The sequence below is a fragment of the Xiphophorus couchianus genome, chromosome 4, assembly GCF_001444195.1.
Source record: "Xiphophorus couchianus chromosome 4, X_couchianus-1.0, whole genome shotgun sequence".
Classification (NCBI taxonomy): domain Eukaryota; kingdom Metazoa; phylum Chordata; class Actinopteri; order Cyprinodontiformes; family Poeciliidae; genus Xiphophorus; species Xiphophorus couchianus.
This window is the reverse complement of record NC_040231.1, coordinates 16,733,268-16,760,140: the sequence shown is the minus strand read 5'-3', so window position 1 is coordinate 16,760,140 and position 26,873 is coordinate 16,733,268. Positions and strand designations below refer to the sequence as shown.

The window sequence follows — 26,873 nt, the reverse complement described above, 5'->3', positions numbered from 1 at the left end:
AGATCAGAGGGTTTCTTGGAATAAAAGTTAAGCACTGAGTTTGAAATAAAGTCTCTTCTTGTTGCCTGACTTCAGACCTCGCTGCAGAAATCCGTACAATGATTATTATTTGCTAAGCACACAGAGTTATATAGGGGGAAGGGCGCAACCTTATAGAGACTGCTGTGTAATAGAGTCGCTTCCATGACTTCCTCTGGCAGCCTCTTAACAGTCTGCAGCTGTGTTTCTCACAGCAGCTTCTCTAACCTGACTCTGCTTCAAGGCACATGCAGAAAAAAAACAGACTTCGCCGTCATTTACTGCCAAACCGCGTGGATCGCAGAAACTAGAAGTCCGGTACAGTTAAAGGCAACGAGGAACGTTTTTAAAAAAAAACATGCCCAGATGTGAATGATATTTTTTCTGCATTTGAGTTAATACATTTAATTCTCCTCACATTATTATGTTTTCAGAGCTGAATGCCTTTTTAGTATTCAGATAAGTGGCTTTATGATGAGGGAACTCTGTTTAGTTTCACAATCAGATGTAATCAGAACCTTTTTATTCATTAAGTCCAGTGTGTGCATCAGTGTGTGCTTACGCCGTGGTGTCCAACTTCCTCTGATCTACAATCATTAGTATGACTTTGTGTCTACATTTCCCTGCTTTGCAGCTCAGAAACATGTAAAGTCCTCTGAGCCTTACAGACAGCACACAGCAGATTTGCATTGAGGGTAAACATACTCAGCTTCCAGGAATAGCAAGAACCGGAAAATGTTTTCCATACCGAGTTGATGAGTTGCGTTTCAATAAAGTTTTATTTTTGCAGAGGGTTTTTTTTAGAACAAAATCTAGATATTAATTTGAATTTTGTGTTTAATTTATGTCTTTTTTTGTAATGTTTGTAAAGGATGTTTTTATTGTAATGCTTTGGGTGGATCCTGGGAAGAATAGTCTCCACTACTGCAGTAGATCCTTAAATACACAAATAAACACCAGAAGGGACTTTTGTAAAGATTTTAAATCTCAGCAGTCCTCTTACCTGCCCAAACAAATGTGTTTATTTTTAAGTAAACCTTGAAGCAAGTCCAGGTATTGTTATTGTTTTGTTTTAGTTTTACGCCACAAGTTAAAACCAACAGAGCAAACAAGTGTTTTTCATGAGATCTGAATTGCACACAGTGATGTTGTTGCTCCTGGCAATCATATGAAGCAGGTTCTAGAACAACAGAGATTTAAAAACAACAAAACAAAACCAGACCTCTGGCATTTATACCGACATTTGCTTGTAGTTTAGAGGGATTTTATCTGAAGCACAGTCATAAGACTTGAAAGCCAACTTTATAGATCTGATGCAACATTTAACAGTAACTCAAAATGTTCTGAAGTTGTTTACAGCAGTGATTAACTTTTGACATGTATGAGTTGGTGATGGGTGAGAATAACAAGGAAGCTCCACAAACTTTCAAGCAAATTGTTAAAATATCGGAAACAATTCACCTGTGTTGGTTCTTAAAATATTAGATGCCTTTAAATTAATCCCAGAGGCTCATGAAACATGTATTTAAATTTTTTTTTTTTTTTTGCTTTTCAGTGGAGAGAGCGGAGCAGGGAAGACTGTGGCAGCCAAATATATCATGGGCTACATCTCCAAAGTGTCAGGAGGCGGACCCAGAGTTCAGGTAAAGAAGATCTGATTGTCCTCTCTCAGGACATGAGAATATTTTCTGGTGCTTTATTACACAGACGGTTGATGTCTGAGGGAGCGTATGAGAAACCTCAATGCAAAATAAACCATTACTGTCCAAAAGAAAACATTCTTTGCTAATTAATTAAAACGTACAACAGCTCTGGATGAGGCATATCCAGGGAATGCAGCATTATTATTGTTTGTTAAAATCATATCTCTGCTAAGAAGTTTTAGTACATTTGTTTGCACAAAACAGCTTTAACTTTGCAAAGTTTATCTCATCTGTACAACATTTTCATAATACTTGAAAGCCCTCGACCTATGTCTACTCTTCTCGCGCAGTAAGAAATAGTCGAAGCCGTTTGTGTAAAATCAGAGAATCTTGTAGTTTTTTTACTTCTTCCCCATCAGGTTCGTCCTTTTCCACTCCATCAGCAGCAGCCTCTTTCCCTCCCAGCCCCCCTTCAGCCATCTGGCGTCGCCCCAAACCCTCCAGTCCGGCAGATGTCCAGTTCCTAATCTTGATAAAAATCTAAAGTTTGATCAGGAACTGCACCTCCTCCCAAACCAAGATTGTTTTTTAAAAAATATATATTTAATCTGCACAGAGCTGCTTCCACCGAGGCAGAATCAGAAATGATGGAGATGTGGTTGTCAGAAGACTACGTTACAGAATAAATGCTGCTCACTAAACATTGCTCACTTGAAACGTTTTATTTAATGAAATGTTAAACCTCAAGTATTCTTTTTTTTTTTGTTTCTTGTTCAGTATGACAGCTTTAGAGAACACATTCTTTTGCAACTTGTAGAACTGTTCATGACCCTTGAGATTTTTCACGTTGTCAAGTTACAACCACAAGACGTCAGTTTCTTAGATGACAGACAGAGGAGTTCAGAACAGCACAGTGGAAGTACATGGATAAATGGATGGTTTTGAAAAATTTCTACAAATAAATTTAGAGAAATATGGCCTGCATTTGTATTCATGGCACCCGAGTCAGTACTTTGTAGAACCACCTTTAACTGCAGCCACAGATTTAAATACGAAGGTTTTCTTTAAAATTTCCTTCTGTGTAGCTTCATCCGTCTTCCCTTTACTTTGAACCAGTTGTAGTCTCTCTTCCCACAGCATGAGGCTGCCACCACCATGTGGCTCTTGGCTGCTCGCCTGATTAATGTGGCATTTCTTAGTAAGCTTTCCTTATTTTTTACATTTCCTCAACGCAGATTCAACAGGACTCTGCTCAATATTTTAAGCTTGAGATATTAATTTATCACTTAATTCCAGTTTAAACTTCTCTGCAGCTTTTTTCCTGACATGTTTGCTGTGTTTCTTGGTCTCAATGATGTTGTTTATCTGAATTACTCACAAGTTGACTTTATTTACTAATCAAAGGTATTTGGAAAGGGAATTTTGGTGTTCGAGTAAAGGGGCCTGAATACCATTACACTTACTTAAATTCCTTACGAAGGAAACTCTGAAAACCACTGGAAATGTTTCTTTTACTTTGCAGTGACTCACTACTTTGTGATGGCCTCCCGTATAAAATCCCAATAAAATATGCTGAAGTGTTGCAAAAAGACGAGTACGTTTGCTGCGCAGCACTATGTACAAAGATTATTTCATAAATGTTAGCAAACCGAATACTTTATTCAGCGTTTTCTACCACAGTTGAACTGTTTGACCTTTTTTTTTCAGTGAAAAACTGAGTTTAGGCAAAAGAAAAAGATTCCATTCAGCTTCTGTGAGCAATAACAGAAGAGGGAACCTCACTGTCTGCTGTAAAGATTGGAAACTCATGTGTTTCTGACGCGCACATGGCTCGCAGAAAGGATAATGTCCTCCAGACCGTCAGTGTGTGTACTGTCTGTGGACTTGCATGTGGCTGTGTGTGCGTCCATGCAGTCGCCTGCACCGGTGTCTGAGTGGAAATTTCCAAACCCTGCACCAGGCTGTGGGCAAGGGTGTGAAATGTTGCGCCGTCTCTTACCTGCCTGTGCGTAACGAAGCGTTTGTCTCCTCGCAGCATGTCAAAGACATCATCCTGCAGTCCAACCCGCTGCTGGAGGCCTTCGGAAACGCCAAGACTCTGAGAAACAACAACTCCAGCAGATTTGTAAGGCCTTCGTCGCTCAGTTGTTTGTGAATTGGAGTGGCTTAAAAATTCAAAACACTTCAAAAAACAGATTTGTGATACAAAAAGTGGTTTTAAAACCTTCCAGACATCGTTTTTTCCATGTTTTTCTTGGACTTCTTCATATAAATGATAATAAATCCTCTATTATATGACTCACAAGAAACCACATACCTTACAGCTACGTTACAGTAGGAGGATTTTTGTGGCACACCTCTAGATTGGACTATTTTTTCTTTTATAAAATGTTTACTAATGGATTATATTCTCTAGTTTTTTTTTGCATGAACCTCATGTGTTCCCTGGTTGACAGGAAAATGTTTTTTAGGACACAGAAACATGTGGGCCTCTCTGCTTTTCAGCTGAGATAAACATTTAAAGCCAGCAAAAACTGGCAAAAGTTTACTTTCCACAACATTTCACCAAAGTTTCCTGGTTAAATTCCCACGCAGGCTAGATTCCCTAAAGATATTTTAAATTGGTTTTGAAGAAGAAGTTGGCACTGATGGTCTGAGATCACAACATTTGAAAACACTGAACAAATAGATCCTGTGTTCAGCTTTAGGCCTCTGCTCTCAGCTTGACTGAAACTGATACATTACAGGCTTGTCTGGAGTCCAAAGCCGGGAAAACAAGTAGGGTCAGATTTATATATACGATCGATGTGTGTGTGTGTATTCCGTATATACATATACACACACACACACACACACACACTAGAAGCCATTTAAATGGCCAGGTGCCTGAAACTTAGACCATACATCTGTATTTTCAGCTTCATTTTATCCAGCTACAGTACTAAAAAAAATCCTTTGATCCAACAGGGGAAATACTTTGAGATTCAGTTCAGTTCCGGCGGCGAACCAGATGGCGGAAAAATTTCCAACTTCCTGCTGGAGAAGTCACGTGTCGTCATGAGGAATCCTGGAGAAAGGAGTTTCCATATTTTCTATCAGGTGAATGTGGGAAAAACATTAATGTTTTATTAGTTTTGTTTTTTGTGCATAACCTGAGGCCCGGCCCTGTTAAAAAAAAAAACTAAACTGTCTAAACATTTTATCTCTCTACTATTTTGACCTCAGAGAGTGCAGGGAAAAAACCTGAATTTTTATGGCAATATTTTGAAGAATCTATAATTTTTAAAACTGTATGTTTTCTTCTCATCACAAAGCTTTTGTCCACAGCAGGTTATTTAGCATGAAGAAATATTTACACGTCTTATGAATTATGAACTTCTGCTCCACAGCTTATTGAAGGAGCGAGTGGAGAACAGAAGAAAAGCCTGGGAATCACAAGCCTGGATTACTACTCCTACCTCAATCAGTCCGGTTCCTACAAAGTGGACGACATCAACGATAGGAGCGAATTTCAGGAAACGATGGTACGATTTTCTCTTTGTTCTCCATTCGCACATGTGAAACTACTGCAGAAGACGTCGGAGCACACATTGCAGTCCTGATAATGCAGAATGTTTCTCTTCCCGCCTGTTTGTGCAGCAAGCCATGGACGTGATTGGCATCTCTGCAGAGGACCGGTCCATGGTGCTTCAGATTGTGGCCGGAGTCCTTCATGTGGGGAACATCACCTTCAGAGAATCAGGCAACTACGCTGCCGTGGAGAGCGAGGAGTGTAAGTAGAGTTATTATTTTACATTTCAGCTCTTCTTCAGCTGCTGCTGCTGAGACGGTTCAGTTTGGTACCAAGTGATGCAGGAGAGTTTGCAGACTCAGAAACAAATCTGTGGTTCTGATGTTGTCGGAGGGGTGATGGCTGGTTGGGACCTGAGCTGTCTGTCTCTGGCTGACTTTGGAGGATATTTCTCCCATACCACATTCTCTCGCACACATACGCACCCTAAAGTTTTACTGTGTTAATGGAGGCCTGCTGCCAGAAGTCTGAAGTAACTCTGTCTTATGGTGGACTACCAGAAAATAAAGTTATTTTTGCACAACTGGACTTTTGTCAAAGGCAAAACCGATGTTGGAAAAAAACAGTCTCGACTATCCCGTTTCTTCTCGCCTGCTGCTGCTTTATTTTATTATTTTCTTCCTTTCTCCATCTTTCATGACCAAATCTCTATAATGTCTTGGACAGGACCAGAGAACAAAGCCGCAGTCTGTTCTGTGCAGACGTAATAGTGGCACTTCATAATTTCTGCTCTTTCCTGCTCTTCTCAGCCTCACCGTATGGTTGCATTTAGAAACCCAAAAGTTTTAGACTTTCTGTACAGACAGTATCGGTGTAAAGGTCTGATTGTATTATATAATCAATAATTGGAACCTCAAAGATGTGAACATGCTTATCTTTGCACCCTGCCTAAAGAGGGTTTAAAATGTGAAAGTTTGAAAATACAAAAAGAAACAGAACAACAACTAAGACTCTTCATCTGTAGATGGAAATAAATAAGAACCTTAAATCTCTAGGATTTAAATAACTGATGTAATACTTGTTACAAAAACTAAATTATCTTGCAGCTCCTTCTAAACTATCTCCCTACAGGCGGACTGTAATGATTCCTCTTCCACTGTTTCCCTAAAATGTTAGAAAAATACTCGTACCTGGAGGTACATGCAGGTGTTACATGGCCATTTTATTGTGTAGCAATCAATTCTCGCAATAGTTTTTTAATTTGATCCTGCAAAAAACGTCACTGAGTCTACGTGGACCGGTAATTATGTTCATGTTCACACTACAAAATCTTACCAAGTATTTGTGGTCCAATTTCTATTGAAAATGTCTTAGTCTGTATTAACATGCAAGTAACATTTCAGCAAGATATTTGTTTTAAGTTAATAATTCCTTAATTTTTTTTAAATTATTAGTTTCATTGGCAGATTTTTTTTCACTTATAATGCATGAAATGTTAAAAGTGTGAAAAAAATCTGCCAGTGCAACCAGCACTTTTTTAAAATTAATATTAAGGAATTATTGGCTTAAAATAAGTTCTTATATCTTGCTGAATAGATACTTGTAAGTTACACTTGTCTTATTGAAGTGTGCAAAGATATTTGCACTAGAAACTAGACAGAAATGCACTGTAAGATTTAGTTTTTGCAGTGCACTTTGTTTACATGTCCTATGATGTTGCAACGAGAAACAACCAGAGTAAGTGATGCATACGACTCACTCCTGGGTATCAGCAGGTCTCAATATTCTCAACTTTGCACTGCTTGCTTGCTTTGTCTGTGTTTGAACATAAATCAAGCCAGTTTAAAAAGAAAGGAACAGAGTTTCTCATTAATACTAACAAAGAGACATTTACACACAACGCTTCATAGATCTGCTGTGACGTATTGAGACTAAAGTCGAGTTATTCGCAGCAGACTCAATATGTCTATTTCACACCTTTGATTTGTGATCTACTGGTTTCCTAAATTTCTGCATATTCAGCTTAAGAGCTGTCTGAGACAGGCTGCTTTTTCTCCCAAAGGAAAAAACAGCTTGCAGGCTATTTGCTGTAGCACATTAAAGCGTTTCCTCTAAAATCCCAACTAACTGAGATTTGCCTATTTAGGAAAAGTCCACTCAGCTTTAAACAGCCAGCAGGCACCTCCCACCAATACACACCAGCTATTTCAGTGTATTAATTTGTAAATCCAGGACGAGTCATCAGCTTCTTTCTTATTTTAATCAGCTTGTTTGTGACGGAGAGCAGGAAGAGTCACGTAACTTCTTACTCTTCACCAGAAGCATCAGGTTCCCACAGTTTCTCTTCTGTACATCTTTAATTTCAGGGTTTAAAATGCATCCGAATCTGAATTACTAAAAAAAACCCATCAAACTCTGACATCAGGAAGTAAATCCAATTAACCAGTAAATGTAATTTACTAATTTTTTACTTGGTAGTTTACGTTTTACTGCTAAATACTGAATTTCAAATCTCCAAGTATGAAATGTTCTTGGTGAAAGAGTCTTGCTGTTTCTTCTGGACTGGTGTCAAAATAGCTACTCAACATTTCCATTGGCTTTAATGGTTCTGCTTTTTTGACTCATTGAAAGTGACACAAACAGACAAGTGGGTCAAATGGCACAGATGTATTTAGTTGTGAATCGCTGAAAGAATCCTGAGATTTGTTCTCAGCCACAGTGAGTTTAGTGACGACAGGCAGAGACTACAGGAAATGTTTATTTGGTGGGAACACATTTTATGAAAGTCACAATTTCACTTGCACAATAAAAATACATTTAAGCAGTGACTTTTTTCTTTTCTTTTGGCTGTTTTGATTTAAATAAGGCTGATCCTGTGTTTAATTCTTCCCAGAAATCAAAAGTTGGAAGCAAAAAATGTGTGTAATTAGTAACAAGCAATGTTTCTGTCTTCATTTTAGACCTTAAAAAAAGCTTTACATCATGTTTTTATGCTGAAAAGCACTTTGACCTGCCTTGCTACACAAATTAACTTAAATTTCAACATGAAATCACAGATGGAGCTTTAAGTCTGATGAGATATAAAATAATGACAAGTGCAAATAAACAGATTATTCCCATAAGTCTAACCATGTTTTTAACTAGCGGCGGCCATAATGCAAGTTAAACCTGGGGGACCTGAGACATAATTCAAACTTTGATGGGTAAAAATATGAAATTTTAAACCTGGAAGTTTGAAATTTATCTTCCAAGTACAAATCAAATTAACCATGCGAAAACTAGCTTTTTTAAAAACTGCCTTTTAGCACAGTCTTTTGAACCTTTTTCACCCCATTATTATCATTTTTAAGTTTTGATTTGGCCCCTACAAAGTATGGACGGTGTAGACCATCAGTGTAGGCAACACTGAAATTGTAAAGAGCTGCTGGGAAGAAACATTAGCTAATTTCACAGTTCATGATCTGTGAGCCAGCAATATATTCTGGGATGTTTGTTTTCCTGCTGCTTAAAGCTGCAGAAAATGTTTTAAGAGGGCATTAGGATGTCATTATGCTCTGCAAACAATGTTTATCAACAATGTTTACTACTAATGGAAATGATGCATTTAATTTTTTCCCATCATCAGGTTAGATGTTGGGTCAATGCTTTTAATAATCTGAAAGCAGGAACTCTGCATGCTAAAGTTGTTTCTTGTTATTGCAAGTCATCATATCGTCAGCTTGGACAACAGTGTTGCATGTTTTCCAAACATCATACAAACATCACTGCCTTTGTATTTATTTCTGTAAAATTTTGAAAACCTGACCAAATCATTTTAATATTTTTTTTTTTTTTTTTATGAAAGGAAGCATCGAGTGTGATTGGTGGAAAAATGGACCCCTGATCCGACAACATCCCATCTGTTGCTCTTTTTACTCTCTGATGCTTTGACTAACAAATCTGCTGCCGGAAGCCTGTTGGAGCATTGTCACTGAACGTTGGTCAATGTGTGAAAAAAGAATTTAGGTCATCCTGCACAGTCAACTCTAAACACATGGGTGGTATTTTTCATTTGATTGAAGCGGGCGTATGGTCAGTCGTACCCTAATCTCCCGTACAGGAGCCACTACAGCGGTCTGAAGCATTCCCAGACGCAGGCCTGAGAGTTATTTCCTTCTAGGGGAAGTGAGTCACTGTAATAAGGCAGGGAGGGGTTGTCTAGGGACAACATCAACACTGGGTCGTGGCGAGTAGCCTGTGGTGTGCAACGCTTTTCTTTCAAGTGTTTGGCTAAAACCATTGTTCTCCCAATTCTCTGCAGGGGAGACCTCGGTTTAGCCGTCTGAGACACTGGTTTCTATAGCAACAAGATTTTTGCACGTTAGGATTATGAGGAAAGTTTCTTGTAGTTCCAAAAATGTTATTGTATTGAAAGTAATAAATGAAGTGCAAAGCGAAACCTGTTGGAGAACCCAGTTTTCAGCGTTTTACTAACATGCAAAACGAAGAAGAGGCAGCTTATCGAACGAGTGCCGTCCTGCAGGTCGATTTGCATGTTGCCATTCATAGAAATGCCTCTTTGCTTTTTCAGTTCACGTGTGGGAATTGGTACGTGTTCATCATTAAATCAAATTTTCCAACATATTGAATGATATTTTGCTTATAGGGAGCCCCATGGAGGATTTATTCTTTTCTTTTGCGTTCCCTTGCAATAATGTACTGATCAGTTCACGCTGCATAATTGAATACTAAAAATCTTTTTTATGGTGGCCGCCGTACTTTCTGCTATAATACAAGGTTTTTGTAAGTTTTTTTCATGTATGTTAACATCTTGTTTGTGAGATATCTGAAGATTTATATCTTTTTCTTTAGGATAGAAATGCTATTTTTGCACAAACCTATGTGCAAAATGGAAAAGCAAAACAGGCCAAACATGGACTTTACATCCTTTCTAAGATATAAACAAAAACTTTCCTCAAGAAGGAAAGAAAGAAAATATACATCCAAACTATTTGGACTATTTCTCAGTTACTTTCACGGGGTAATAAAGTCATCTGACTTTTTTGTGCAGTTCCATCTTAACATTTCACAAACAGACATACACATGCAGTGACTAAATCGATTTACAAACAGTTTTTGCACCAGAGTTAAAAATATTTAAACACTTTTTCACTGAGGCTCTTTTAATGTGCATATATTTGAAATTTGAAATTCACATTTATGACTCTATGTAAAATAGACCAGCAAATATCGCATTAAACGACGAAACGTATTAAGAGGGAACGCAAAAGAACAATGTTTCCCCATGACCTTTAGAAGGCTCCGTACGCTTAAAACCCTTAAAGTTGTCAGAAATGTGCATGTGTTCATTTAACAGCATAATCCAGAAAGTTCCAGAAATACTCAAACTGTCAACTAGTTTAGTTATTTTACACATTTGTTTTTATGCATTAGAGAATTATAGAATCCCCTTTAATGCCTTCTTGCCTTTTTTTTTCTTTTTCTTTTTCAGTTTTAGCATTTCCCGCATTTCTGCTCGGTATCGACCAGGACCGGCTAAAGGAGAAGCTGACGAGCAGAAAGATGGACAGCAAGTGGGGCAACACAAAGGAGTCCATCGACGTGACGCTGAACGTGGAGCAGGCCTGTTACACCCGGGACGCTCTCTCCAAAGCCCTGCATTCGCGCGTCTTTGACTACCTGGTTGAGGTATCCGTGAACGCTTGTTGAGGTTATAATGTTTCACTCTGGCAGCTCGCCATGTGCATAAATTTAGCTAAGACGAGTTCCTTTGATTTCAGTCCATCAACAGAGCCATGGTGAAGGATCATCAGGAGTTAAATATAGGAGTGCTGGACATTTATGGCTTTGAAATCTTCCAGGTGAGTGTTTATTAGGTGTTGACACGTGAATACGGCCTGATTTAGATTAAGTGCTTCAGCATTTAAACAGATTTAAAAGAAAGGATCAAACTAATCTATAAAGCACGCGGATTAGAGCCCATCTCATGATTGAGACGGCTTCTTTTCTAATCTGATTACAAGTTGGTCTGACTCTGTTGCTAAGAGAACCTGAACTTGGGATTGTTTTTTTCTTGTAAACATGCATGAACCTCTTCCTAATTGTATGAATTGTAAAAACTGTCGTCTCTATTTCAGAAAAATGGATTTGAACAGTTTTGCATCAACTTTGTGAATGAGAAGCTGCAGCAGATTTTTATTGAGCTGACTCTGAAGGCGGAGCAGGTGAAACTTCCACGTACTCGCCGTTGTTGTGCATGTTTTTGTATTTTCTTTTTTTTTTATTGTCTAAATGTCCTTTTTTAAATACATTGTAGGAGGAGTATGTGCAGGAGGGCATCAAATGGACTCCCATAGATTACTTCAACAACAAGATTGTCTGCGATCTCATTGAGAGCAAAGTAAATCAAACACTAGAATATTTACACCAAGAGGGCACAATGCATATGTTTATATTTTTACACACAATCTGCATAATTTATACAAATACTATTTGTATAAACAAACATTTATACTTTTTTCCCAGGGTTAAAAGTAATAATTTGATTAATTTGCTTTTCTGAACAAAGATAGATCTGAACTGGTGATTGGTCTGGTATGTAGGTTTGCAAAAGTCACAAATATAAATATCCGATTAAGAAGTGACATTTTCTTGTTATTATTATTATTTATTTTTATATCACAGTCAGAAGTTTACATACTTTCTCTTGGTATTTGGTAGAATACATTTTTGCTGTAAATGTGTCCCATTCCTCCTGACAGAACTGTTTTAACTAAATCAAGTTTTTATCTCATCTTTCTCACACATTTTTTCATCTCTGCGTGGTTTTCCTGTCTGATTCAGATCTGGGCTTTGGGACGTAACAGGAATAATTACTCCCAAACATTTTGTTTTTGATTTATCAGACCACATGTAAAAGAAAAAGATCTTTGGTTCTGCAGGGCATTTACAAACTGTAATCTGTTTTTTTGTGTTTTTTCATCATTTGTATTTTGAGTAATGGCTTCTTCCTTGCTGAGTGGCCTTTCAGCCCATGTTGATTCACCACCTATTTTCTCACTTGCTTCACCTTTTTTGTTCTGGGGTTGATTCACATATCGACACAGAACGTAGCTCCTTCATGAACACTCTGCACATCCCCATGCTGTTTATACTTGCAAATAATTGTTTGAACTGATGAATGTTGCACCTTCGGGCATCTGGAAATGGTAACCAATAAGATCCACGGTTCGTTTACTGGCTTTGTGTCGGATTTTATTGAATTTTTCCATGATTGCACAGAAGGAAGCTGTGCGTTTCCATTTAAGTTTCCACTTAACTCAAATGTTCTGAATTAGCCTAACAGAAACTTATAAAGAAATGTGCACAGCCATAGTAATCATAGTGTAAATTTGAAGATGTTATTAAAAATATAATCTAAAAAAATAGCAAATGGAAATCATTTTTGTAATGCTAAAATAGAAAAGGTTTAGTTTGATTTCATATTAGAAAAATGGAACGAAATGGTAGAAAGTTTTATTTTTTGACACCTTGTTTCTGGTTTTATTTACGTATCATGCACAGACATTGACTGGTGGTTTGAGCAAGTCTCTATTAAACATTTGTCAAATAAAATTAGAAATCAGAAAAGTTATTCATTTTGTGTTTCCGGCTACTGAGCTGAGAAAACTTCCTTCATTTTTTCCCCCAGTTTGCCTCGAGCCCCGGCTTCAGACTCCTAAATGTGCCGACATGCCTCTTAATTTGATTGATTATTTATATTGAGAGGCTTAATCAACCAAATCCACAACAAGAGCTTTACAGAAAGGCTGCGTCTGAGAGGGGCAGAGGATTTGTATCGGTGCCTGACAGTTCAGCTCTCCGCCTAATCCAGCGACAAGCTAACATGCGCTTTGAGTCTGACAGGCAGCTGAGAAACAATGGAGGCTTCAGATGAAACAGAGCAGTGTTTTATTGAAAACGATCTGCTCTTTAAATCTGATTTATGTCTTAATAGACACAGATTTTAAAGCTCATTTAGCTTTTGTAAGATTTTAGACACAAAATTATGCCAAAAACACATAAAATATTGAGACGTTTTGCAGAAAGACGTCATAAATAACAAGTTTTCTCTGTGATCTCAGAGTCCGCCGGGTATCATGTGCATCCTGGACGACGTGTGCGCCACAATGCACGCTGTGGGCGAGGGAGCCGACCAGACCATGCTGCAGAAGCTCCGGATGCAGATCAACACACACGAGCACTTCAACAGCTGGAACCAGGGCTTCATTATCCATCACTACGCCGGCAAGGTCGGTGCGCGGGGAAACGTTTAGCAAAAACTGGCACCAGCTTCCCCGAAGTCGGCGTACACCTGTCTTTGTTTTGCCATTCATCTGATTCTGGCAGCTGATGGTTTGGTTCTGGAAATAGAAGCTTATTAAAGTGTGTTTTTCATGGTTTTGGTGAGAGGGCCTCTCCTTGTATGATCTGTCATAAACACCAGTTATGCAGCTGGTGTTTCAATCTATCAGTATGCGTCACCATCCTGGTGCTGTTTTAAGGTTTCCACTTTGAAACCAGCTCCAGTCCAGACCTCACTTGTCTCTCTTTTTGTGTTTTGTTTTTCTTTCTCATTGCACTTGTAATTGTATTTAAACATAAAGCAAAATCATCCAGTCTGAGGTAATGCATATGGTCCAGTTTGGGTCATTCTCCAGATGTGTGACGGCTCTCAGCTTGGCACACATGCCGCAGGCTTAATGAGCCTTGCAAAAAAAAAAAAAAAAAGACTTTAGGCTCCCACGACTGAGCTCAAAACATTCCTCTCCTTCTCAGTATGAAATTCTCACAACTCATGATTATCATACGTCTTCCATAAACCTGAGATGTTCCTCTGTGTCCTCTCTCCAGGTGTCCTACGACGCAGACGGGTTCTGCGAGAGGAACAGAGATGTCCTGTTCACTGACCTCATTGAGCTGATGCAGAGCAGCGACATGTAAGCATGCACCAACACATGCGCAGGACTTTATGGCTGCAGTAGTGGAGGAATCTTCTGTTCACATCCATTTGGCTTTAATTAACCACATCAGACTGACATCTGCAGAGGTTTTGATCCATCTGGACTCTGACAGGATGCTGCAGAAGTGTGCAGGGCCGCCTGGCGTCCTGCCCTCTGAATATCGTCTGGCTTTTGTCTCATGATGTGGCTTTTGGGGCCTCGCAGTTTCAAGCTTCTTTCTTTTTGGGGTGTGTGTTGTGGAGTCTGGTCTCCCTGTGTTACAGTTGTGTGGCCATCTGTGCCACACAACTGTATTGTCTGTGTAACCCCCAACAAGGCTTCGTTGTGTGCACATTCACTGAGCCATGAAGGAGGAGGTTAAATTCAATTCCCCCAGAGACAGGTGGTGAAAAATGAACAAATTAAATAGCAATTAGCAAAACATAAAGACCCACATGTGTGCACACAAATATACGAGAGCCTCCATTTGTTTTGAGCAGCAGATCAGTGATATCTGTATTTATTCACACAGATTTGAATGTTAGAGATGGAAAGCAAGTATAAATTAAATAAATGTAAAGATGAAGTCATGTTTTTTTCTCAGCCTTTCTGAGATTTCAGCATGAACTGATTTTTTTTTTTTTCCCCTTAACATCCTTCGCCATCATATTCCCCGCGTATTTTGTATGAGTTGGTTTTATTTTCACATTTTCAATGTGTAATAAAAAATATGGTGGAAACAAGAGATGGAAAGCAGATGGAAAGAGGACAGATTAACCTGAGGTAAAGTTCGATTTTTCCTGACTTTTCTCTCTTTTTTATATTTACTTCCTTTATGGTAAAATCATCATTTGCAGAGAAGTAAAAGGATCAACAGATTAACAAATATATTAGTCTGGAGGACCATTATTTATCAAATTAAAATTAAGTTTCTCAAAAGATAAGATGGTAGCTGGTCGTAAAAGTTGCCAAGTGGTGACAACACTGAACAAAGACTAGTAATAGCAACTTTCTGTACTCGTAGTTACTGTGTAAGGTTGCAGGACACACATTAATGCCTGGTTAAAATCTCCTACAACCTTTTTAATATAGTATGTTTTGGTCTGATGAAGTTAAACAATAAGTTCTGGGTGTAATTTAAAAAGACATGCTTGGCCTTCAAACAGCGTAACACAGTGTTGGCAGCATCATGCTTTGGGATTACTTTGGGTTTGAATGAAAATGTTTTTTGTTTTTTTCTATGTGGATAAAGATGAAGAATAATTTTGTGTTTTGTCAAAGTTCACATCCAAACCAATAAAGGCAAAACTTCTTTAGAAGAAAATTAAAGTTTTGGATTAGTTTAAATAAATGCAGTGCGAGACTTTTGGAAATCTTCTTTTTTTTTTTTCTAGCTGAGCAACAGTATTTTCCTGCAAAGAGATGTCCCTGCAGATATTTTTCTATACACACACACACACACACACACACCCACACCATGTTTTCCCAGCCTCCCCCAACTCAAACCTTCCCAAATGTTTCAGGAATTCAGATGAGCGACCTTAGTCTGGAAAATAACCTTGGTTCTTTAATCATTAACTGCAGTTTTCATGCTGACAGCCTAGAAACTGGGCCGCTGTTACAGTTCTTTGTTTCTGTTGATCTCAAAATAAACTTCATCTCATTTGTCTCTGCTTAGTTCCTTCATCAGGGCTCTGTTCCCTGAAAACCTCAATGCTGAGAAGAAAGGCCGGCCGACTACAGCAGGCAGCAAAATAAAGGTATCTGCTTCAAAGATATGTGTGTATCGTGTAGGCCGGTCGCAAACAATAAATCAATTAATCACACGATAAATTAAAACTATCGACCTCATTTTAATTATTGGTATTATCGTCTCTTCAGGCCTTTTTCCCTTTCTGTTAATGACACTGAATGAAAAAAGGCTCAGCTCCGGTGCTCTCCACTGACCCTCCCTTCCTCGTTTCCTTAGTGTAAAGCCCAGCGCACACGACACGATCTTAGAGCTATCGGCTGATTGTCGGTCCATTTTTAAAACCTGACAGATCACACATTAGCCGACAGAAATCCTAGATATAACGGTTCGATCGGGTTCGATCCTGCCGTGTGGTGTCCAACAATGGGCACAAATAATGGCTACAAGTTCAGTGAACTAATTTTAAAACCAGGCATTAATCAATGCTTTACTACAGTCTACCTGCAATGCATGTGGCTAGTGTCAGCGTAAAGTCCTGACTGAATGAAAATCATTAGAACCTATTTACGTCACGTTAACGATCCCAGTCTCTCTGATTTCTAAATCAGGGAAAACCCCTGATTTAGATCGGAGCGCAACGACAATCTACCATAACACACCACACACTACAGGATGATCGGTTATGAAATCGTAAGCGACAATCTTAGAACGACCAACTTTCTAAGATTGTCATAAGGGGAAAATTGGGCCAAAAATCATGTAGTGTGAACTATTGCATCAGGTAGTCGATGTGCCCATCTTCTCTATTTAAATCTAATTATTACTGAAGGGCAACATAATATACAGACTTCATAATCTGCCCTCTTTTGGTTGAATGCAGTATTTATTTCCACTTTGGCTTTATGTTGTTTAGTTTTTTTTCAAGTGCGGTTTTTGTTAATGGAGACTGAGAATATATTTTCTTACTGTTTTTGGTTGTTTTGTTTGTTTTGTTTATCAGTACCAGTGTTAAGTGCTCTTTTGAAAATCGCATGCATTATTACGTCATTTCCATTAAATTGGTGTAAAAAGGTCTGTAAGCGCTATTATCGTTTATCGCAAAGATTTTTGAGACAATTAATCGCTTAGCAAAATTTGTTATGGTGACAGGCCTAGTATCGTCTCATAATCAGGGCTGATGTGGGAAAGAGCTTTGTGTTGAAGTTTGTGTTCCTGAGCAAATAGTTTGCATTACTGTTGAAGGTTTTAATCATTTTAACATCTTTGGCCTCCTGTTTTTTTATGTTTGTTCTGATTCCTCTCTCTAGAAACAAGCCAATGACCTGGTTAGCACACTAATGAAATGCACGCCACACTACATTCGCTGCATCAAACCAAATGAGACCAAGAAGTCAAAAGACTGGGAAGAATCACGGTGAGTCGTGGCAGAACCGTCTTCTCTCAGAGCAGAGACAGAAACCAGCACGTTTATTCAACAAAATAATATCTAAAATATCCAGAATAACTCTCATAGTGTTAGCAAGACAGGCTTGATTGTGATTGATTCCCAGAGAAGCCATGCAGCCACAATTTGAACAATTTACAAAAGTGAAGATTGGTCTTCAAGCTTTCATCTTGGAGGGAAAATGTTGTGACTTTTTTCTGCGTAATGACCACAGATGAGTAGAGTATCCAAAAATTATACTCCAGTAAGAGTAGCTCTACTTCAGCATATTTTTACTCATGTAAAATTAAAAAGTAGCCATTTTTAAGGAAATGAATCAAATAAGAGTAAAAAAGTATTCGGCAAAAAGGCTGTTGAGTAAAATCAATCATTTAGTATTTGAAAATTGCATCATCAGACGGACCAAAAAATAAAATTGCCTGGATACTTTGGTGTTTTTAAGAACCAAAATGAAAATTAATATATATAAATAACTTAATTAAAAAATAGGAAAACCAGGGTAAAGTTTCCAGATCATTTATTTTGACGTAAAACGTATGAAACTTTAACAAAAACAGCAGGTGTATCGATGTGTCTGGTGAATGTTTGGTTAAAACAAACTTGTTCTTCAATCAGTGAAGTTACTCACATAAATTTTACTCAAGTAAGAGCATCAATACTTCATGATAAAATAACTCAAATGAAAGTAAAAAGTACAGCGTAGTAAAAATTATAATAAAAGTATCTCCCCCTCCAAAAAACTCAAGTAAATGTAACTAGTTATGAGCCAGAAGTTTGTTACGGGATAATGCAAGCTGCCTCTTTTGTTCTCTCCTGGTTAAACTGTGTCTATTTGAGCTAACTTCTGGTTCATTGTGTAAAAAAAAAAAAAAAACATTGTTCAGTTCAAAGTCCTCTGAGTTGGCTCCACTCTTCCACAACACGCCTGTTGATGATAAAGGACGGAAATGTGATGTCATATTAAAGCATTAATGCTTTGAATCCGCTTCTGAATTTTAGTTAAAAACAAACAAACTACTTTGTACTGAAACCTTTCCTCCTGAACCTCTTTCTGTTGTTTTTTTTTGGTGTTTATTTGAAGAAACCCCTTCTTCTTCTTCTTCTTCTTTGTGCTTTTGTTCATGAGCTTCCCGTTCCTTTCCTTCCCCCCACGCAGGCTTTGGGGACTTCTTGTTCCCACACAGGGTGATGCTGCATTGTTCAGGGCTCATGATGACCTTCCTGTTGGGAGCACGGCGCAATGTGGCTCATTAATTAGCACCGGAATCGCCATTTTTCACAGGAAGCCTGACTGTACAGAACCAAATGGTGCTTAAGCTCTTTGTTTTTAGAGGAAAAAAAATGTAAGACCTGCTGTTTTGCATAGAATGACCCGCAATCACCGCTTTCCCCCGGGGGGGGGGGGATGGAGAGCTTCATGAGCCTCGGAAAGACGTTTGAAATAATGTGGTGGCTGATGACTGTAAGACGGTAAAACATGAAGGGAGGATGATTGAGGATGTGACAAAAGGAAGCACACGAGTTCACTTGATGACGACGATGATGTTGTTGTGTCTCCAGAGTGAAGCATCAGGTGGAGTATCTGGGTCTGAAGGAAAACATCAGGGTGAGGCGCGCTGGCTACGCCTACCGCAGAGTCTTCCGGAAGTTCCTCAACAGGTGTAACACCGCGAACTCATCAGACTTTCATTAATAACGGCTTTAATTTTTGCTTTTGCACTTAATTTCTGGTTTGATTCAGTCACATGTCTGGTGCTGATAGACGTGGCGGTACGTTGTGATCTTCAGGTACGCCATCCTGACCAAAGAGTCATGGCCGACGTGGCGAGGAGACGAGAAACAAGGCGTCCTTCATCTCCTGCGCTCCGTCAACATGGATCAAGATCAGTTCCAGCTCGGAAAAACCAAGGTCTTCATTAAAGCCCCGGAGTCTGTGAGTTTTATATCCGTCACGTCTTTGTTCTTGAACATGTTTGAATTTTGTCATGAAAGGAAACTTTATTTTTAGTTTACATCTCTGAATCAGAAAGAAAATACAACACGAATGGTTTTAACTATTATTTTTAAATAAATGCAAAAAAACAAAAATAAAATTGAGGTGTGCATTTGATTTTAGCTTGCACCCAAAACTTTGCTTTTCTTCCTTTAGGATTTATATCACAGGTGTCAAACTCAAGGCCTGGGGGCCAAATCTGGTCCGTCGTAGCTTTTTATTTGGCCCTCTAGACTCCAACTTACATCAATGAGTCCCTCCAGTTTTTCACAAATCTGCAAATTTCACACAAAACCAATAAGTCTCCACATTTCAAATTTTCACAAAATTGGTCAAAAACATTGAGCTTAATTAACTGCTGCCTCAGTCTTACTTTAACTTGATGCCATGTTATAGTCCGTATTAAAAAGTCACATTTAACATCACACATTAGTGCAAGTATTGTAAAAATTCCTTATAAACATTTCTAAAATGGCAGCACAAAATCTCTGATTTTGATTGCAAAAAAAACACTAAAACAATCACAAAATCCTGGAGGAACAGCTAATTATTGATACTTCAACTATTTAATTAGTTTTAGTAATATATCCTGGCACAACCGGCCCTTTAAGAACATTCATATTTTTGATACGGCCGAAATGAAAATTAATTTTTTCATCCCTGATTTATATCATTTAGTATTTTGAGTTATGTCTCTGCCAGCTTTGCCAATTAGCTCAAGCTCAATCAGACTGGATTAATTCTCAACATTAATTATTCAGTCAGGCCAGAGAGTCTTAATTGGGTTTAGAAAAGTCACTCAAAGAAATCCCGACAAAATGATGCTGCTATTGTAATTCTTTAGGGCCAGACAAGAAAGTTGAACTCTGGTTGACCAAAGCTCCTTTTCCAACGAGTTTGAGATACTTTTTTACAACAAAACTCTGCTTTCAACTTCTCCAGGACTTTATCCCCAACCTGTCTCCTTTCTCTGCTGTTTATCCACTGATATTCTCCAACAAAACACTCAGTTCTTCACAGAACAACCGGATTTATAACAACATTAAATTGAACATGGCTTTACTTACTAAATTTCTGATTTCTCAACTGGTTCTACTGGACCTTTTGGAGGGCTTCAGAGGAGAGGGGCACAATGCAAATAACACTTTTAATTGTAGAAAATCTTAAGCAGTGCTTCATTTTTAGAATTTTGCGCTACTAGGTTTTGCTCAACCACATATAATCCAAATAAAATACGTTGAAGGTTGAAAAGACAGACACAAAATCTTACCAAGTATTTTTGATCTAGTTTCTAGTGAAAATACTTTAGTACACTTGAAATAAGATAAAACTAACAGATATAGGAGCTCGTTGTAAGTAAATAATTTCTTAATAGTTATGAAAAAGTAATAGTTCCACTGGCAGATTATTTCACTTATGACTAATTATTTACTTAAAACAAGTTCCTTTATCTTAATAAAAGTATATGTAAGATAATTTTGTCCATTTACACCAGAAACTAAACCAGTAAGATTTTCTGTTCTTGCAGTGTGTCGGCCTTCTTGCCTTCTTGTCAGCAGGGGAAAAAACTAAACCCAATATTTTTACTCTAAACACCATAAAAGGCAACAGAGTCCCAAATCACGCTCGAGTCCTTGTCATAGGGGAGGAGATTGAACCTGACCTCTCGTTACACGTCAGCGGTGAGTCAACACGACTCTGAAACTAAAAACACAAGCTCAGACTGTCTGTTTTTTTGGAGTTGGGGGGGAGAGTTGATTGAGGCTTGTCCTTTCCTGCTGTAACTACTTTGACTTTTGTGAAAGCAACGTGTGTGTGTGTGTGTGTACAGCCTGCTTATTAACAGCTACACACATCAAGCAGCAGCGAGCGTTCACACGCACACACCCACAGATGTATTTTTAGAAACTCACTCAGACAGACATCTTAGTTTTGTTCAGGCCTGGTAGTTAACCCTGAATGCCTTTACTCATGTACTGCAGCCCCCCTGACCCTCTGGCTAATGAAAGGTAAATATCACACAGGGCAGATGGCTGAAATGAGCTGACAGGCTTGTGAAAACAAGCCGCTGTGAGATAAGACGCTGACCCTTGTTAATTAGCTGTATGAGCCAAGATGTCATGAAAGAGAAAGTTGTGAGACACCAGGTGTTGTAGGAGTTTCTGTGCCAAACCGAGTCCTTGTTTTCAATATCGACGTCTTGCCCGTCTGTAGCATCCCGCTGTTTGTACCTGGATTGACCCATTCAGCCGCTGAAGCTTCAGTGATCACACAGCGTCACAGGCTGTGACTCAGGGCGTTTTTCTGCTGACTGTTGTTTCTCTGTGGTTTCAGTTTGATGTGCAGTATTGTGCTCCGGCCTCGCTGCGGCCTGCGGTCGGGCCGTGCTGATGCCAGGGCTGTTGCAACGCCGGACAGGATGTTTAGTCTGGCACATGGAGAGGGCAGAGAGGGTGATTGCGTGTTAAGAGGTGCAGCAGGAAATGACATAAACGGGGCAAGAAGCCCGGTGGTCTCAGAGCGAACCGATAAGCGTATTAATCTCTCTGAGTAAATGGATCTGAAACCTGATGGGAACGAAGTGAATGCTGGCTGTCCACACAGTCGCACTTTGTTTTACTGTAAATTGCACGTTGTGTCCGTTCATGCACACGTTCATCTTTAAAACAGTATATAGACAAGATTCAATCGTTTCCCAAACTCAATGACCTGTTATAAAAATATAAATACTAGAAATTAAATCAGATTAAACATTTTAATCTTAATTGTTGTCTACACAGCTGCAATTTAATAAATTCATTGTGTGTTTTTTTTCCAGAAACGCAGTTCAAAAAGCAAAACTTTAAATTATACAGTCTCATTACACAGACTTAACCATCTCAATTTGATAAATATAAATCCACCTAATCAAAACTCAAAATTTAGTTTCTCTGAAAGTTACATTTTTTTATTTAAAAAAAATGTAAAAAAGTTTTTTAACAAAGAAATTTGAGTGCTCAATATTAGTGAAAGGTTTAGTGGAAGAAAAAAGTGTGGTAGTCCATTCAACGGTGAGATTCTCACATCAATGGAAAGTTTGATGGGAGAAAAAACATGATGGGACTGTAATTTTTAGGTGGCTTAGAAAACATTTTCTTAAATTTGGCTTCATGTAATATTCACATTTTCTGAGAAAATTAGAGGTGAGACATAATCATTAAAATTATTAGCAATAAACTTTTGAAATGTATCTCTGTGAGGAACTAATCTACATAACATGATTTTCACTTTCTCAATTTAATTACTAACATTTTTATCTGGACATTTCATCTAGTAGAAGTAAGGAAGTTTAGCGACTTTATCATTTAGAGAAAAAATATTTAAACTTGGAGCAGAAAAGGAGAAAATCAAATCCAACTCAAATGATGTTGATCATGTTTTTTTTTCTGAAAAAGCTACTCAGATTTTACTGACTTAAATTACGTTAACAACAGGAAAACAATAATCTAAGATGATTGCAGCCTCTCTATCCAGTAGTTAAAAGTTTTTATTCTCACTCGGAAACAATCAAATCACCGTTATCACTGAAGTCAGGCTGGTTTTCAGCTACACCTGAGGTTCAGTCTGTGTATTTAGGCATGTCTGGTGTGTTATTCTCCCTCCTTATTTTTCCTCATAGCTCTTCCTCCTGGAAGAGACAAGAGAGCGCAAGTTTGACGGCTACGCTCGCGCCATCCAGAAGGCCTGGAGGAAATACATGGCCCGCAAGAAATACGTCCAGATGAGGGAGGAAGGTGAGCAGAGGGGCCTGTTTCTGCGTCCCATCGATTGGTTGCTCAAGTCTTCAGCTCCCACACGGCTTTCTGATTATTTATTATTTTATTTTTTCCAGCTTCTGATCTGCTGTTGAACCGGAAAGACAGGCGGCGGCATAGCCTGAACCGAAACTTCATCGGAGACTACCTGGGGATGGACGACAGACCGGAGCTGCGGCAGTTTCTGGCCAAAAGAGAAAAGATCGACTTCGCTGACAAAGTCACAAAATACGACCGACGGTTCAAGGTTTGTTTTCCTCTCTCTGGATTCTTTCTAGCTACTAAAACAATGCTCCAACTGTTTTTGTTTTGTTTGTTTTTTTGTTTGTAGGGAATTAAGAGAGACTTGATTTTGACCCCTAAAAGTGTGTATCTGATTGGAAGAGAGAAGGTGAAGCAGGGGCCGGAGAAAGGTCAGGTGACCGAGGTGTTGAAGAGGAAGATCGACTTGGAGAAAATCCTGGCATTGTCTCTCAGGTAGAAAACACTTTTAAGTCTCCCTGAAAGCTTTTCCAAAGCACAAATTTCTGTAGATTAATTGGAGGATTTTATGTAACGGATGAACAAAAGTCAGCACCGTTTTGAGACTCTAATTAAAATCCACCTGGTTGAACTGGGTTTTAATGAGAGATCCAGAGAACCATTTTCTAACTATGCAACACTTTCGTGTCTTAGAAAATCCCAGTAAAATACATTGATCCACCTCACAATATTAAACTGGAGGTGAAAGGTTTGAGGTTTGTGAAGGTTTGTTAATCTATAACATGGCGGTCAACCATTAAAACTGTGAAGGTTTCTTGGAATAACAAATGATTCACTCTTCTTTAAAAACAATCCTCCCCTAAAAATCATGGATTTTCAGTCTTTTACCAAAACTTTATTCAAAAAGTTGACAGATGATGGTACTGCATGAAACATCTTACATACCTGATCTGACTGTCTTTATTGGATTCCACACATCAATAGCCAACATGTTGACTAGTTTTTTAGTGTCTTGATGAATTTGTTGTGAATTTGTGCTTTAAAAATTCAATTCAATTCAATTCAATTTCCTTTATTTAACCTGGTAAACCCCATTGAGATCTGGATCTCATTTTCAAGAGGGACCTGGGCAGAAGTCTGCAATACACAGCAACCTGGTTACAAGATAAAACTAATTAATACATATGCACAAGTGTAAAACAATATAAAACAATTTAAAAACAGTGACACTGTTTAATAGAATCTTGTTGCCTGTTTTTAAGAACCGCTCAAAATAAGTCCATTGAAATCAGTTCTGATATCTTGAGTTCAGACTGGAGCTGATTCCAGGCTGAAGGAGCCAAAACACTGAACGCTTGCTTCCCTTTTTCAGTTCGAACACGTGGAACTTGCAAAAGAAAAATGTTATTTGAGCGTAAAGAATGGGTATTAACAGATCTTTGTAAAAGAGAGCTTAAGTATGGTGGAGTCAAGCCGAGTAGAGAATAAATTAAATATGAATAAATTTAAGAAACCAGAACTTGTCTAAAATGAGAAGGGTGACTGAGGGACGACTTAAAGTCTGTAAACTCTACAGTGCAAAATTCAAGGATCTTTTTCAAAGTCCAATTCTAGATCTCCAGTTAAGAAAAAGTTTCTTTGTTCCTGTAAAAGTCACGTAAAGATCACTGGAAACATATGGAGAAGATTTGACGTACCTGGGTGAAGATGTGACTGAAAACAAAACTAAAATGCTTCACAGTCAGAAATGCTTAAATTATCTGGATTTTATCAAATCTGTGAGCAAACTGGAAGAGTTGTAGTCTCTGCATTGTCGATAGAAACGCTGTGAGACGCGGCTCAGAGGCAGAGCTGTTGATTTGAGTTTGTGGCTTTTGACTCTGTGAGGTAACACAGACCAGGTGGTTCAGCGAGGTGTAAAAATCTCCTCCTCATACGTGAGGAACAGACTCTCCTTGTGCTGCTGGGCCACACGGCCGCAACTGCCGTGAGGTCCTGAATGTAAAAGTGAAAACTGACTCCACAGCCTCACAAAACAAGACAATAGAGGGAGTGATGATACTCTTTCCAAGATGGGTTTTGACTCGGTCACTTTGCTCAAAGCTCGCCATTGTTTCAGCACCCTGCAGGATGACTTCATCATCCTGCATGAGCAAGAGTACGACAGCCTGCTGGAGTGCATTTTCAAGACGGAGTTCATCAGCTTGCTGTCCCGACGGTTCGAGGAGAAAACTCGGAGGAAGCTGCCGCTCAAGTTCAACAACACGTAAGTCCATGCATCCAGAAACGTAAACAGCTAAACCTTCAGATTTACCTCTGCTGCTTGTAAAGGTGAACTATTCTGCTTTATGAACAGGTTAGCTGGGGTCTATACAAAACATGCTTGTCACATTTGATCATTCTTAGATAGAGGTTTTAGTCTGAGGACGACTTTCAGGATGAGCTGTTTTAGAGCCTCTTGTCTCTTTAAATTCAACTCAATGTTTACACTAGCAAGTGAAAATGTCTGCAAACACATGTGCAATTATACAACTATGCATCTTTGAGAAGCAGAAGTAGAGCCTCCTGCCCCACCAGCAATAATGCAGCAAGTGGTTTCTGAATTGCAAGTCAACGACAAAACACTTGTCATTTCCATCAGCTATTGTACAGCACTTACAGCGGTAAAACCAAGCTTTAACGAGGTTGCTAGGTAACGGTGCAGTTTTCCAGACATTAACTTATTGCCAACAAATGGTTAGGGTGGTTTTTTTTAGGCACTTGGGCTATTTTTAGAGACAGTTGAGACTCAAATGGAAGTGTAAAAACATGCAAAATGTGAATTTTTTATAATACTACCACTATTCTGAGAAAGAAACTAATTAAAGAGATATAAAAGAACACATTGCGTTAAATTTTCAGACTGGAGATGAAGCTAAAGAAGGAGAACTGGGGCTTCATGAGCGGCGGCGGCGGCTCCAGGCAGGTGGTGTTTGTTCAGGGTCAGGGGGATGTGGCCGTGTTGAAGTCCTCAAGCAAATCCCTGCAGGTCAGCATCGGACCGGGCCTTCCCAAGAACACGCGTGAGTACCGGCTGTGAAGCAGAACCACGACATACTCGCACAAAGAACCGCCTGTGATGTGGACCGTTGCTTAAATTGAAAGGGTCAAATCTTTGCAGGTTGCGGTAGCGTCAATATGTTGCATTACGTTTGTGTTTTTGCTAATGAATGCCAGGTCCAACCAGGAAGAGCTTCAGCCAGAGTCGCTCTAACATGTCCAGAAACCACCACGTGCCTTCAAGAGCAGCACCAGGACCCCCAGGTATACCGGTCAGCTTCTCCGCAGCTTCTCTCTTCTTCACATCATCTATAAAATCATTTCCTGCGTTTCCTCCCGGCAGCCGGCCATCAGAACGGCAGCCTGAAGAACACCAACTACATCGCCAACCAGAGGAACTCGCAGCATCACAGCCAGAGGCATCCGCCCTCCACCAACTCCACACGCCCGTTTCTGCCCAGCAACATCAACCAGCCCAGGCAGCGCGACGGCGGCAGCCGGCAGCAGCCGGACCTGGACTGCCTGAGGGTCCCGGACCAGGGCGCTGCAGGGTGAGAGCTCAGCACAAAGCTGCAGCGTCAGAGCGGGATGGGGTATTTTGTAGATTTATAAATAGGTTGGAGATCGATTCTATAGTACGACAGTTTAACATATTTGTTATTTTGTGTCCAGTATACTAATACTTTTTGCCAGTAATGGCCTTTAACCAAACAGATAGTTAGGTCTTTTTATTATTTTATTATTATCTTTTTATTATTGAGTTAAAGTTTTGCAT

At 39.0% G+C, this 26,873-nt stretch overlaps 1 protein-coding gene across 2 annotated transcripts in view; it reads left to right on the top strand.

Moving 5' to 3' along the window:
- myo1ea (myosin IEa) overlaps nucleotides 1–26,873 on the top strand; it is a 52,842-nt gene that overhangs the window by 22,125 nt on the left and 3,844 nt on the right. For both annotated transcript variants that reach the window (XM_028014756.1, XM_028014757.1), the window contains exons 5-26: nucleotides 1,574–1,661; nucleotides 3,697–3,786; nucleotides 4,629–4,760; nucleotides 5,051–5,185; nucleotides 5,301–5,433; nucleotides 10,664–10,860; nucleotides 10,953–11,033; nucleotides 11,310–11,396; nucleotides 11,489–11,572; nucleotides 13,296–13,463; nucleotides 14,065–14,150; nucleotides 15,832–15,913; nucleotides 17,154–17,260; nucleotides 18,851–18,949; nucleotides 19,079–19,223; nucleotides 22,942–23,056; nucleotides 23,155–23,324; nucleotides 23,409–23,554; nucleotides 25,179–25,325; nucleotides 25,961–26,121; nucleotides 26,276–26,362; nucleotides 26,442–26,649. In XM_028014756.1, coding sequence (XP_027870557.1) covers nucleotides 1,574–1,661; nucleotides 3,697–3,786; nucleotides 4,629–4,760; nucleotides 5,051–5,185; nucleotides 5,301–5,433; nucleotides 10,664–10,860; nucleotides 10,953–11,033; nucleotides 11,310–11,396; nucleotides 11,489–11,572; nucleotides 13,296–13,463; nucleotides 14,065–14,150; nucleotides 15,832–15,913; nucleotides 17,154–17,260; nucleotides 18,851–18,949; nucleotides 19,079–19,223; nucleotides 22,942–23,056; nucleotides 23,155–23,324; nucleotides 23,409–23,554; nucleotides 25,179–25,325; nucleotides 25,961–26,121; nucleotides 26,276–26,362; nucleotides 26,442–26,649 — 2,748 coding nt within the window. The remainder of the gene's footprint in view (nucleotides 1–1,573; nucleotides 1,662–3,696; nucleotides 3,787–4,628; nucleotides 4,761–5,050; nucleotides 5,186–5,300; nucleotides 5,434–10,663; nucleotides 10,861–10,952; nucleotides 11,034–11,309; nucleotides 11,397–11,488; nucleotides 11,573–13,295; nucleotides 13,464–14,064; nucleotides 14,151–15,831; nucleotides 15,914–17,153; nucleotides 17,261–18,850; nucleotides 18,950–19,078; nucleotides 19,224–22,941; nucleotides 23,057–23,154; nucleotides 23,325–23,408; nucleotides 23,555–25,178; nucleotides 25,326–25,960; nucleotides 26,122–26,275; nucleotides 26,363–26,441; nucleotides 26,650–26,873) is intronic.